The following is a 13,825-nucleotide window of genomic DNA, read 5'->3' on the forward strand; positions in this document are numbered from 1 at the left end:
CCAGATTATATTTCTAATTATTATTTCAGGCACTCTAATTTATTAATTCTAACAAATATTAATGTGTCCTCAATCTGGACAGATTAACAAATGGTGACACCGGCAGTGATTTAACCTCTAAAACAGAAAAAAAAGAGCAGTCATGTGTCTTCCAGAAGCACTTATACTCATTGCGTGTGAATGGAAATGGATTCAGGAAACCAGCAGAAAGGTAATACCATGGGTTACAATGGTAACTTTGAAGGACAACTGCATGAGCTTACATATACTGGATTATCTGCAGATAGAGGGCCAAAACCTTTAAAAACAAACAAACAACCCAACAACAGCCATGCAGATCAAATGTGTGGGAAAATCAATAACAAACACAGTGTGGTCTATTAAAACTCCACACTTACTCACTAGAGCACAACTGGGAAAATGCTGAATTAACTTTACAATGGTCTAAAATGTAGCATGCACAGCATGAAAATTGCATGAGTGTTTAATTATCCCATCCATTGTTGTCATGGCCAATTTAGACACAGGAGGGCAGACTCCCCACCCTCAGTCAGACCTGTCAATTTGGGTAGCATCAGTTCTCATAGTACCAAATATCTGCTGGGGATAACGTGGTGTGCTTTTATGTTAGTGTGTTTGTGTAATGGGGGGGCAAAGAAAAGCTGTAAATAATCTGTGTATGTGAAAGAAAAATATAGGGGGAATGATGATGGAAAGACAGGGAGTAAGGAAAGGACAAGCAGCCAAACACACAGACACATGAACCACAAACCACCGTTTTGCTAATCCAAACCCAGCAGATTATGCAAGAAGGGATCAGTACAGCCCAACCCCTCGATATGACAGCTCATGCCATGCGCACATACAGCAAACTCTGGGATTTTGCACAGTGTGTACTAACGTGTCACCAATGTAACTAAATGTTTTTGTTTTTGTTTTATTTAATGCAAAATATGCTAAGATGCAACCAAATGGAAACTACTATTTTCTGGCTTTGCACCAGAGCGCACGCATACAAAATGCGCATTGATAGGTATGCTTTGCATGCAGGCACAAAACGCTTCAGTGATCCCCTTCCTGAATGGATTGTGGATTGGACCCACTCTAAACATTACCTACAAATAGTTTAGTAGACCACTAAAGTGTAAAATGCTTTAATATAAATTAAAGAAATTATATGTACTTGCACCTTGTGTCCTGAAAAGGGATAAGGAGCCCAACACAAACTGGCATTAATAATTACAAAACACTGCACGCAATGGGGCTAATTGTAGCCAGTGAAAACAGCTGTTGCCCAAAACCTGATGAAAATGATCAGTCTAACCCACCTTGCAGAGCTGGAAATGGTCGGACTGGAGAGTCTCCTGAATCAGATGGTTCTCCTGTGGCCCCACTTGGACAGACGGCGTGGAGGAGGAAACCTCTTTCAAGCCGTCTAGCACCTTCCTGATGTTGAACTTCTTCATTTTCAGACTGCAGAACACAGAATTGAAATCACCTGCAAAAGATTTAGGGGGTAGCCACTTTCTTTCTCACGCGCGCACACACACACGCGCGCGCGCTCTCTGTCTACTGTGATTTCCCCCTGTGAGCCTCACATTTTAGTGTCTATTTTTTCTAGCGCAGTGTCCATGCCGGAGAAGCTCTGGTGCGCACCGCACAGGTCGCCTCTTGACGTTAAAATAAACGTGGAGACGGAAAACTGGAGTTGTTGGTGTAATTTTGCTCCGGAGTCCGTACTCGCGTGTGCCCCACTGCGTCTTGGTGGCTCTGCTCTTCCTCTCTGGCTTCCCTCCCCTCCCCTCTCGGCTGTGTGCGCCGCTCAATCAAGGCGGAAACGCAGCGCAGCGGTGGTTGTGGTGGTGGAGATGCTGCTGCTGCTGGCGCTCTTGCGCATGTCTGACAGAACGGAGGTTTCAACACAAATCCCGCCACCTTGCCAGCCCCCCTCTCTCTCTCTCTCTCTTTCTCTTCTTTCTCTCCCTCCTTTGATTCATCTGCCCCCAGCGACAACGCCCCCTCCCACCCTTTTGTATCACGTACACATAAAGTGGGTTTTGCTCTGCTGCACCTGGTGATGCTGGGATGCTGCAGCGTTTTGAGTGTCTGCGTGGTGACAGACGAGCGAGCAAACAATCCGGGGCTCTATTCCATTCTTTCCACTGCACCCTCATCCTGTCAACCCCGGCCCAGTTTGTGTGTTTGGGTGGAAGATTATCCATGTTGAGGGCCAACAAATAACATTTAATTGCAATGAAAGTGAATTTAAAAATCTCGCTGTTTCCGGCAAATAAATGAATCATACAGCTAAATACCTCTCTTCATGGGAGTGTGAATCCGAGTCAAACAGAGGAAATTAAAGACTCATTTTGCCATTTGACTTTGGCAAAATGACCTTTTTTTGTTCGGGGAAAAAAAGCTTATTTATGCTCACAGAATGCTGATTGGTTTCATTATTCTGAATCTTGAGGTATATGTTTGCAGAAAATACAGATGTTAAATAACCCAAAGGGTGAGCAAGCATTGCATCTATCTGTATCCATGGCAATATCTGTTTCCGGCTCATAGAGGTGTCGATCAGCTTTCCTGTTACTCAGACCCACCTCCCTGTCAAATGGAGAACTCCATAGATGCAATTTGAGCTCATGCAACAGTCTGTAGGTGCAGCAAGATTGATTTTTTTTTAAGTTTAAAAATTAGAATTTTGTTTTGCTTTTCAGAAAGTAATACAATACAATTTAGCAAATGCAATTGCAGCTAAATTGGTCTGGATGTGGTGAAAAGAGAACGGTATATAAACATTTTGGAGCAGCCCAGTTAAAGTCCAGACCTGAATCTCACTATTTTTGAAGAGAACTAAAGACCAGACTAAGATTGAGAAAGCCCTATATCCTCAAAGACCTGGAAATGATCTTTGAAGAGTTTTGGCCCAAAAGCCCAGAAGGAAGAAGTTAAAAAAAAAAAAAAAAAAAAAAACATCTTACAAGCATTTTGCAAATCATAGTTTTGTTGTTGATTTATCAGGAAAGATCCGTGTCTTCAGTGTTAATTAGTATGAACAGAACTCAAGTTGTGGGTTCTAGAAATAATTGGGGGATAAGTTCTACTTGATCATAAGATGCTGCTTTATTGTTAGCTTTCACCTGGTCATAACAGAACGTTGTACACTCTTCTTCTACTACAAAAATAGGGCTGTATTCTTCTGTCTCAACCATATCACTCCACCTCCTCCATACCACACCAGTAGCACAAAACAGTCCAAACAAATAAAACTTGTGTTCACCCAAAACAAAAAAATAATTTCATTTTACAATCTGAATAATAGAAAATATGGAATTTTTTTCATGAAGATGTCTAAAAGAACAATTTTTTAACTGATATATGTTCTGTTTAACTATCTTTGATGCCAGCTTGTGCCAGACTTCCTCTGTGAGCTGAGATATGGACCCATTTCAGCAGTGCCTAAAGGATATATATTGATAGGTAAGCATGTTATACATCTACATAGTTGTGTTATTTTGCTTTACTTCTCACTGACCTCTCAAAAGACCTTACACCCCATAGTCAAAGCATTTAATTTGTGCTAAGAGCTGCCATTTGCCCTTACAAAGTAAACACATCATGCATGTCTCCAAATGAAAAGATCTTGATTATTATAGTCATTCAGTACTTTTAATGTCTGCTGCCTTCCAGTAGTAGCGGTTACAAAGATCTACCATTCAGACAACTTCATCAACCATTATGTTTCCCCTGAGTCCATAACCCCAGTACAGCTGTGTATGTTTGTAAGGTCACAAATGAAAGTACCAGCCTTGACAAGCTCAACTGAGGCTCCTCATGCTTGAGTGCCTCTGACGTTGCCACCTGTTTGGGCCGATTGCTAACTCGCTCATCACCGACAGGTGCCTGCCGGCGGCACGGACAGGGGTAAAGCAGCGGAAGTAATTTTTGTGTTTGTGCTCTGGCTACCAACACCTGATGCCAACTCTGTCTGAAAAAGTCCAAAATGATCCCCATCCTAATGGCAAAAGTGCTTATATTACAAATTTGTTTATGCAAGTTTCTATGTAAGCTATATTTAAATTAAAGGGTTCAATATATATATGTATATATATCAGGGGTAGCCAACGTTGTTCCTCGAGGGCACCAATCTGGCAGGTTTTCCAGATTTCCGTGCTCCAACACACCTGACTCAAATTAAATGGATCCAACAGCCTATAAGGATCTCCACAATGACTTGTTAGTTTAAGTCAGGTGTGTTGGAGCACGGAAATCTGGAAAACCTGCTGGATTGGTGCCCTCGAGGACCAATGTTGGCTACCCCTGATATATATATATATATATATATATATATATATATATATATATATATATATACATATTTACATTTGCTTGAGAAGTATTGTCATGCTGATTTGTGAACTGACCATCTATAAATTCCAAGTCCAAAAGATGTTCCCTGATCTTGAATCATAATGCAGGCAAACAAAATGGCCTTATTAGTCAAATCTTGCGTGTGTGTGTATGTGTGTGTGTGTGAGGGGAGGGGAGAGCTTGTGGTAACACAGACATCAGTGATTTAATTTAGCGCCATTGTGTCGTGGCCAGGCTATTCATCTAGCTGCGTCATATGTGTTCACGTGTACTGTATTTAGTGGCTGACTGCTGCGCTTGTGCGTATTGATAAGGCTTTACACCGAGCCAGCACTGTTGGTGGTTTTTTGTTTGTTTGCCATTGTTTTTAGTTATGCTTTTGTTATGTTTTTCATGTGTAGTCACTGTTTAAATATAGCAGAACAGAAAGAAAAGACAGAGAGCACTCGGATTATCTCTTGCAGATTTAGGGATTTAGGGTGTGAGCAAGTGTAAAAACCAAAGATGATAACTGATTTTATTTCATTAATGTACAATTTACAGCCACAATGATGTGGCTCATTTGTTTTGTATAAAATCTGACTCCACTACATACCTGGGAAGTTTTAAGTTGGCTCCTTCTTTTCATGATTAAAATGCTAATAAAGGTTTATACCAAAAGCAAAATATAAAGTTTTCAGTGCAAGCTATGGGTTTGCTGAAAGGGCATAATGGAAGATTTTGTGATATCTTTTTTATGTAGACAAACTGTATCAGATCGCCTAACTCATGCATATGTATAATCCAGTGCTAATTTCAGGTCAGAGGTGTGGATAGATGAGCCAAAACATCTTTACCTGTGATAGTATCAAGTAGCTAGTGCAGTCCAGTTGTGTCTTCTGGTGCAGCCACTCCCAATGTGTGCAAAACCAGTGGACATAGCTGTTTAAGGCAACACAGAGTGAATAAATTACCACAGATACATAATGAATATTTCATGTGCGTGTTTTTCCCCCCAGTTTTAAGGACACACTGGCAACACAGAGGGTAAAGTCGTTTCTTGGACAGTAGATTGCAGTATGACATGAAAAATGCTTACTTACCTACACAAATCTGTATATATCACACAGATTTTTGCATAAAAATCATGAATATGGATTCGTATAACTCATATACATACATTTACATACATATAATTCCTCAGATCCTGTAATGAAGGATTGAATGTTCTCTGAAAAAATAAAATTGTGCATGTCGTAGCTGTATCTTCACTTCAAATCACAAAACTTAATATGTGGTCTACATACAGACAGTAAATACTCTAATGATTCACATTGGTGCCACTATAAGTGTCATTTTCTGCACAAAACATCCCTAGTGGACTCTAGAATACCCCTTCAAATCTTACAGATGACCTAACAGGGAAAGACCTTGTCACACTCACACACACCTATGACTGATCCATCAGCAGCACCACACCATGCAGAACCAGCACTCTGCATCAAGCCCTTGTTTGACCCCTGCAGCAGCAAAGCCTCTGTACTGTCTGGAGAAAGTGACAAACCCACAGGAGCGCAGGGGACAACGTCAGGTTGCAGAGATTCAGGCTTCTGCCTGTCATGCAGAAGGACTAGAGGGACTGGACCTTCCGCCCTCCCTGACAGCTGCAGTTAATCAAGCGCATCATAGCCCACCTGAGTTTAACATTTATGACCTGAAGCTTCCCTGCCGCATTCAACCACTGTGTCCTCAGCATAGGGCTGTGCAGCAGATGTGAGGATGCCCATTATCAGTGCACATAACACACACAATGTGTGTGTGTGTATATACGTGTGTGTGTGCTTGTGATAAAAAGGAACAAGAAAAGACATTCATGCAAGCTATTTGTCACATGGACAAGACGACACGCACACAAAACAGCTGGAGAGAGAGGACCTCACATACCAAGCTAACAAAATTATGCATGTTACACATGCATACATACAGGCACATACACTCCACACACACACCACACATCTGCAGCAGTTAATGAGTCATTGCCCTTGAGGGAACACATTGTTTGTTAAATAGGAGGATGTTTTCAATGTCAAACACATATGTACTGTAAATGTGTTGCATAAAGAAGGAAACAAAGCTATGAGACACATAGGAGACCCCCCCACCCCCCACCCCCCACCCCCCACCCTCCAACACTAACCCTTATGGTTACAGAGGGGCTTATGAATATTGATCAGGGGATAAAAAAAAAAAAAATGAGGAGGTGGGGGTAGAGAAATTGAAAACACCATAAAGCCTTCATCACGTTCACACAGCTCCTAATCAGGAAGTGAAAGAGGAGTGTAACAAATGTTTTCCTGTGTTGTTTCATTAAGTTAAGGTTATAAGGTCAACTGTCCTTAACATCCCACAAATGTTTGAAATTGCAGATGCTGGCTTCTGATGCTGTGTGTGTGTGTGTGTGTGTGTGTGTGTGTGTGTGTGTGTGTGTGTGTGTGTGTGTGTGTGTGTGTGTGTGTGTGTGTGTGTGTGTGTGTGTGTATGAATGTATACTATGTTTGAACAACAGCTCAGAGGGTGGATATGACGTAGCATCTTGTCTCCACTCGGGGCAGCACAGCTGGTTTCCAATAATCAGGCAAGGCGATAAGCTGGTCATCAACACACACACACACACACACACACACACACACACACACACACACACACACACACACACACACACACACACACACACACACACACACACACACAGTAGCAGATGGACGCCACTATTAAAGGAAAGGGCACTGCCAATGTTGTCACTGCAATGACACTGAAAATCTGAGAAGACAGATTCCTAGAAAGAAGCTGCTGCCAAAATAAAGTTGACTTGAACCAGTCATCTGGACACTGAAGAGACATGAAAGGTGAATTGTACTTTGGCCTCAGTTCAACGTCACTGACTCTGTGAATTGAGAAATTGGCTGATGAGGAGGAACAAGGGAGAAAACTGCTGGTCACAGTCCTCTGAAGGAGGAGCAGGAGTTCAATACAGTCGATGGAAGGGTGCGTCACAGGTTTACTGGTATTTTGATGTGCAGGAACCTGAAAGTATCACAATCTACTTCATTTGTACACACAGAGATGTGCTTAACATATGTGGCTAATTAATAGGCAAATTGTAGTCCTTAGGAAGATTTCTTGTGTAGAATGAAAACTATGCTTGCAAACATAGCACAAGGTTACTGAGCCTCTAACCTGAACGGTAAAGTGAGTTTTGTTTATCTCTGCACAATTTAGAAATTGTGCCACATTATATTCAATAATGTGGATGTGTATCTGTGTGTGAAACAGAGATCTAAGTCCTGTTATCAGATAGTAATAATCAATAATAAGCTCTGAGTAAGTTATCAATGACTTCTTTGCACAGTGACCTGCTGTTGATATCAGGCTGCATCAATTCAACTTTTTTGTGCAGCTAAACTAGTGTGACGCACATGGAGCACCAACTTTATCCACATATGAGAAGTGAAAGTCTGTCACTAATAGAAATCCAAAGAAAAACACAGGGGGTGCTGTCAAATCCAGCTCATTAGCACTGAAAGCGGATTCTGAAGAAAGTTTAGTTATTTTTTCTCACAGACTACAGTCGAGTGATGGTGAGCCATCTTAAAGAGATCTCCTCTCTTCCTGTCGGCTCTGATGGTAAATTAAGCTGAGCAATTATCCCCTGTGATTGGCATAGGCTATTACACAATCCAATAAAGTGGGATGAAACTTAGACTCCTGTTTCATTGGCGATCTGACACCCCCCAGCTCTGCTGTGTAAACTGAGTCTGCATTGCTGCATTAATACAATTATCGCCCAACGCAAGGTAATGAGTAGTGATACCAACAGCTGTTGTGATGCTATTTAGGGAAATTGTGTTCATCCCTCCACCCAGTTGTCTATAAATTATATCTTATCCACAGCTATGACTTACACTAAACAAAAATATGCCTTAACACCTCCAAAATTTGACTCCAAAATTACACTTAATACAGTGCACGTCTCCCCATCTCTTCCCAATGAAGCATCATTAGATATTTCTGCTCCCCTGTCCCGTCCCCTTTCTTCATTAGCATTAGCACTTCAAACAGATGATCCATCTGAGAATAATTGCCATACAAAATGTTTCAAATGTATTCTTTGTTCTTCAATAAATTGTGTTCTATTCTTAATATTGGTCTTATCTCATTGGCTTTAAACTGGATTTAAAGGTCTTAGCTAGTACACAAAAACAAAACTACAAGTATGCATGAGTAGTTTGGTTTGCTAGTGCCCTTGTAGCCTTGTGATACATGCAGTCATAAGAATTAGGAGTGCATCACATACACCATCGGGAGAAGAAATTCCCCTTACGCTGACCCCAGCATACTCCCCTGTTGTAATTCAGTCTCCACAAAGAAATCATAGATTCCAACTTCTCTATCCTGCTATTCATAGGATGAGTATTACAATCCAGTTGGACCCCATGTGGAAGACATGTGAATTGTACAACAAAACATATTCACACATTTTTGGGGGGATTTACACAACAGGCACAGTTGGAGCAGCTGGGATTGCACAGTGGCACACAGACTTGTCTTCCTGGTCAGTCACTTGTTAATGCAAGTTTTATTTTTTGCAAGTTGCTATAAGAATAATGTTCCATGACTGACTAGTAAATCTGCTATGAGAAGTGAAAGCTGTGGTTTCTATAGAAGGAATATTAAAGGTGTAACATGTACAAAATCAACAGGTCAGTGATAGAAAAATTTAATATATAATTAAAACAGTTTTTACTGGTATCTAATCACTTTTAGAATTAGACATTTATATCTACTTATGGTAGGTCCACATACATGGCAGCTGCCATATTTGTGCCATCATGTTTACTACGGTGTCTCTGAATAGACAAACATCTCTGTGTGTGAAGTTAGAACCATGTGAGCTTTAAAACTGCAGTACCAGCTTTTGGGATAAGTAATACCTTAAAAGGTACATAGAGGAAGACAGTGCACATGCACACAGTTTTGAAGCAGTTACCTGTAGGGCAGTGATTGCTGCACCTGAAGCCACTAGATCCACTCAGATGAAAACATGTTTCTTGGCCACTGACAGCCACTGTCCATTCACAACTGTATTTGGAACAGAAGTCATCTGTTATGCACATCTTTACCACTAGATGTCAGTAATTGTCACACACTGTAACTTGAAGAAGGAGTAGATGAGAATATTAGTGCAATAAAAATGACGAAGATGAATGCTGGTAAAGCCTTTGCAGTGTATTAACAGACAATCTGTCATCTACAGAGATACTCAAATTTACCCTCCTGACAGTTGCAGCAAGTGTAACACTTGTGCACCCAAACTGTTTCAAGTGTCACTGCTCAATATGAGTTATCACCTGATGTGACTTACACATGCATAGACATGAGCTTCTTATCTGTTACCAAAAACTCATCATCCTGTTACAGCTTAAAGTAATTGTTATGTTCATGCAAAGATTTTAAACAAAGATGGTGACTGTGACTTCTTCGGAGCAACAACTGCACATGAGAGTTTTATAGACTTACAACGAAATCTGTGTCAGTAGACACTGATTGAGTGGACATCACAGTTTGGCAATGAGAAAAACTACATATCTGTTGTGTTGTGCATGGGTGCACAATTAGAAAAAGAGACTGTACTGAAAGGGTGGGGGGAATCCAAAGTTTTTTTTTTTTTCATTAAAATGGAATTACAGAATTAGTGTCATCATTTCATAGCCACACCTCACATAAAAATATGCCCACACATACACACAATCCCTTGATCCTCCTCCAATGTAAATGTCAATTCAAGCTCTTGCTCTGAATGGTGACTGGCTTCACTGTGATGCCACTGTCAAATCTTTAAGTGTACACAGAGCTGGCCCACAGACAGTTTATAAATCCGCTTCAACATGCAGTTCTCAGCCCTGCTCAAATATTGACTTAGTCTGACCTTCAACTAGAAATAGACTTCCTTCAGACTTGTGTTAGCTGGTAGTTGAGGGAGTATCTTCCATATATTGATAACTGAGAGCAATAGGAAAAAAAAAACACAGAAAGATATCAGTATAAGGAACAATGATATGCTCACACCTGTTGTTTTGTTCTATAGGTCTTTTGTCACTTAAATCTGATGATAGATTCCTTTTCTCCCAGGATGACCTTGTTCCCAAGGGTTTGTTTTGAATTTTTTTTTCTTTTCTTTTTGCAAGCTTTATGACTCATTATTTGATTTTCACACCCCCTCTGGTCTGCAGGGCTGTGCTGTCTTGGCTGAAGAGAGACAACTGTTGCAGGATTGTTGGTCACAAAGGAGTAAAATAAATAAAAGCCAGAGCAATGTGAGACAAGGGGGAGATATAGTTGGGTTACAAGAAAGACTGCATTCAGGTCAGCATTTCTGTGGAGCCATCCAGCCTCTTCAGAAAATGTGTGTGTGTTAATATAGTTGTGAGCTCCAAAATAAATTTATATGGCTTTTTGAGGGTCAAGATTTGGTTTAAGCTTTATGGTTAGGATTAAGTTAAAATGTTTTAGGGCTCCTCACTTTCTTTACAGATTATGGGATTTTGTCTAGTTTATTTAGAGAAAAAACAAATCTGCATATAAAGGTTAAAGGTGGAAACATGGTTTGTGCTTAGTTTTAGGGCATGGATTAATGTTTATCTGAAGTTATGAAAGCAATTTGTCTGTACATGAGAGAGAAAGTTACAGGGTGCTTTAATTAATTCAGCAAACTTTTCACATTAATCTTTGAGCCCTTACCTTTCCTTCTTCAGTATTATCATTCTGTCAGCATAAACTTTGGCCTTTTTCATGTCTGAGCTGGGTCTTAGCCCCAACAGCACAAGTTTCTGTTATTTTAAGCCACATTAGCAGCTTTGTTTTTTTTTTTGTTTTGTTTTGTTTGTTTTTTTTGTTGTTGTTGTTGTTTTTTAATCAGCAAAGCAAGTTCAAAAACAGACTTCTGGGGACATTCAGCCCCAGGAGAAGAAAGCAACAATAAGACAATGCTGCAGACTGTTGAATCAAAACACCAAAGGACGCCAAGTCCACCTCAGCTGCATAGGTTTGAATGTGCTTTTATGTGCTTATTTATGTATAGAGAACAACATGTGCATGGTAGAGAAGGGTGAAGGCATAAATGTCCAACTGAGTATTAGGCACTTGAAGACTTGGAGGGCACTGCATCTTCTCTGCACATATTACAAGTTCACAGACTGTATAAAAAATAAATGTACACAAATGTTATAGAGGATAAAGTAAGAGAGCATAAATAAACAAAAACGAAAGACATGTCCCTGAAAAGTTTTGCACTAACAAGCAAAACTGCAGCATTACAGTAAGTCAGTATATAAGAAATGTCCGCGAATATGACTGATGGCTTTAGAGTTATCATGGCATTAGGCAGGTAGGGTAGGGTCATGGTCCAAAAAGGATAAAAATGTCTGACTTTAGTTATATTTCACCTTATTGTAGAACACCTTGAGGTTGGTTTTGTGTGTTTTTTAGGCTTATATCTAAACATTTGCCTTATTAAAGGCAATAAAAAGCAGTGCAGATATCACTGATTAAAACTAAGATGTTTTGGGGACTAAATGCACTATTTCAAAGGTTTAAGGCTTATTGTACACATAATAATAATAATAATGGTATTAAAAAAACCCAGTGACATTATTTTTACCTAATGTAGGTGTAAATCTGTGAATATATGTTCAATTGTTTTATTATGCACATATTATGTCAAATGAGCGCACTCATCCACCACTGTGCTTCACCCAGCACATTAATTGCTAACTCAGCTATGTTAATTAGGGAGGAAGCCAAGAACATCATCTTTAATTTGCTGCTTGCTGTCCTTGTTTTTAGTTTACAAACTAGCAGCATATTTATTTTAGGCATTTCAAGCTGAGTCCTTATGGTAGCAGAAAGGTTTGAATTGCATTCCAGACCTCATGCTGCATGTCATCACAGTCTCCTCACTTTTTCTATTAACTCACTTTAGAAGCTATTATATGTATATATATTTAAAATAATAATAATAATAATAATAAAAACAGTTATAGTTTTCTAAGAAGACATCATTCATAATTTTTTGAAGCAACTTTTTTTTTACTGCATGCTAAATTTCTGCCAATGACAAGTTTTTGTCTAAAATCCATTTTCTCTTCTTTATACATTCATATAGCTTTATTGCTTTGAAGTGTTGGCTTTTTTTTTTTTTTTTTTTTACATTATCATTTAATGAAGGAGGAATTTTGAAGAAAAAAAAACATTTTCAAGTCACATTAGGAGGAGTATCCAACAGCCTAAACCCTAAAACCCCCTTTAGGATTAGTGCCTCTGTGCTAACTGTCCCCACACCTGTGAAACATAACTTTCTGACTGAGATGACAACAGTATTTAGCTGCAAACACCCTCACACAGCCAGGAGCACAGCTGTAGATGCTTTGTTCTGCTTCATTACTTTAAACTAAAATCAACCAATGCTTCATGCATATAGTGACTCATCAGGGTCACACCAGGTTTGATGAGGAGGTTTTGTTCTTCTCTGTAACAGTGGGGTGCCCTGATGGCTGAGTGGTTAAGACACATTATGTAAGAACGTCATCTTGTTGGCATGACTGCAGCTGGGAATCTTTATGCTTGTCCTGTCTTCGTGTACTGTTGTAAAGCAAAAAGAGACAAAAGAAGTATGTGTGTACGTGATGACCTTCATATGTCTTGAAATCCGAAAAATGCTTTTACCTGAACTGCTGCATCAGATAAACAGAATAAATAACACTATATATATATATATGTAAAACACATTTACAAAAAAATAATAATAATAATAATAATTCAGAAGAAGAGAAAGCAACCAAGTTAGAATGCCCTTTTAACAATCGCATAAGCAAAAGTAAGAAAATTTATTAAGTTATCTTCACTTATTGCTTCCAAAACGGAGAGTGAATTAAAGAGCTATCCCAATCGCCACACCACTTGATAAATGTGTTGAATTTCACTTAATTTCATCATCCCTCTATAATGTGGGTCCATTTAAGAATGAAATATTTTCATATTAATTGTTGGAAGTTTAACACACACAGTTGCACACTCACAATGCCTGACTGTCCCTTTTTTTTCAAGGGGACACAGTTCTTCTGATGCTCAAAACATATTTGCATCAAAGCAAAAGCCAACAGCTGCCAATTAACAAACAGCCTATCTGTTAATACACCTAGTCACTGTCAGTTAGAGAGAGTCAGGAAATATCTCTCTCCTCCTAGCAGACAAAATAATGCAACACACTAACAGACAACCAATACAGCCCATACACAGCAGAGGAGCAAAGGGAAGAGCAGATTTAGGTGCTGGAAAAACACTACGAAAAAGCTAATGTGTTAGAAAGGAATAGTAAGCTGGACAAGTGGTGCAGACAGAAGAGGGAACATTCTGT

General features: G+C 39.5%; 1 protein-coding gene across 4 annotated transcripts in view; it reads right to left on the reverse strand.

Moving 5' to 3' along the window:
* Positions 1-1,896, reverse strand: part of stxbp5a (syntaxin binding protein 5a (tomosyn)) — a 98,456-nt gene extending 96,560 nt beyond the window's left edge. For all 4 annotated transcript variants that reach the window (XM_041976039.1, XM_041976038.1, XM_041976037.1 and 1 more), the window contains exon 1: positions 1,329-1,896. In XM_041976039.1, the coding sequence (XP_041831973.1) occupies positions 1,329-1,466 (138 nt within the window). In that variant the 5' untranslated portion in view covers positions 1,467-1,896. The remainder of the gene's footprint in view (positions 1-1,328) is intronic.
* Between the last annotated feature and the right edge of the window lie 11,929 nt (positions 1,897-13,825).

This window comes from Melanotaenia boesemani, chromosome 22 (genome assembly GCF_017639745.1).
Source record: "Melanotaenia boesemani isolate fMelBoe1 chromosome 22, fMelBoe1.pri, whole genome shotgun sequence".
Taxonomy (NCBI): Eukaryota; Metazoa; Chordata; class Actinopteri; order Atheriniformes; family Melanotaeniidae; genus Melanotaenia; species Melanotaenia boesemani.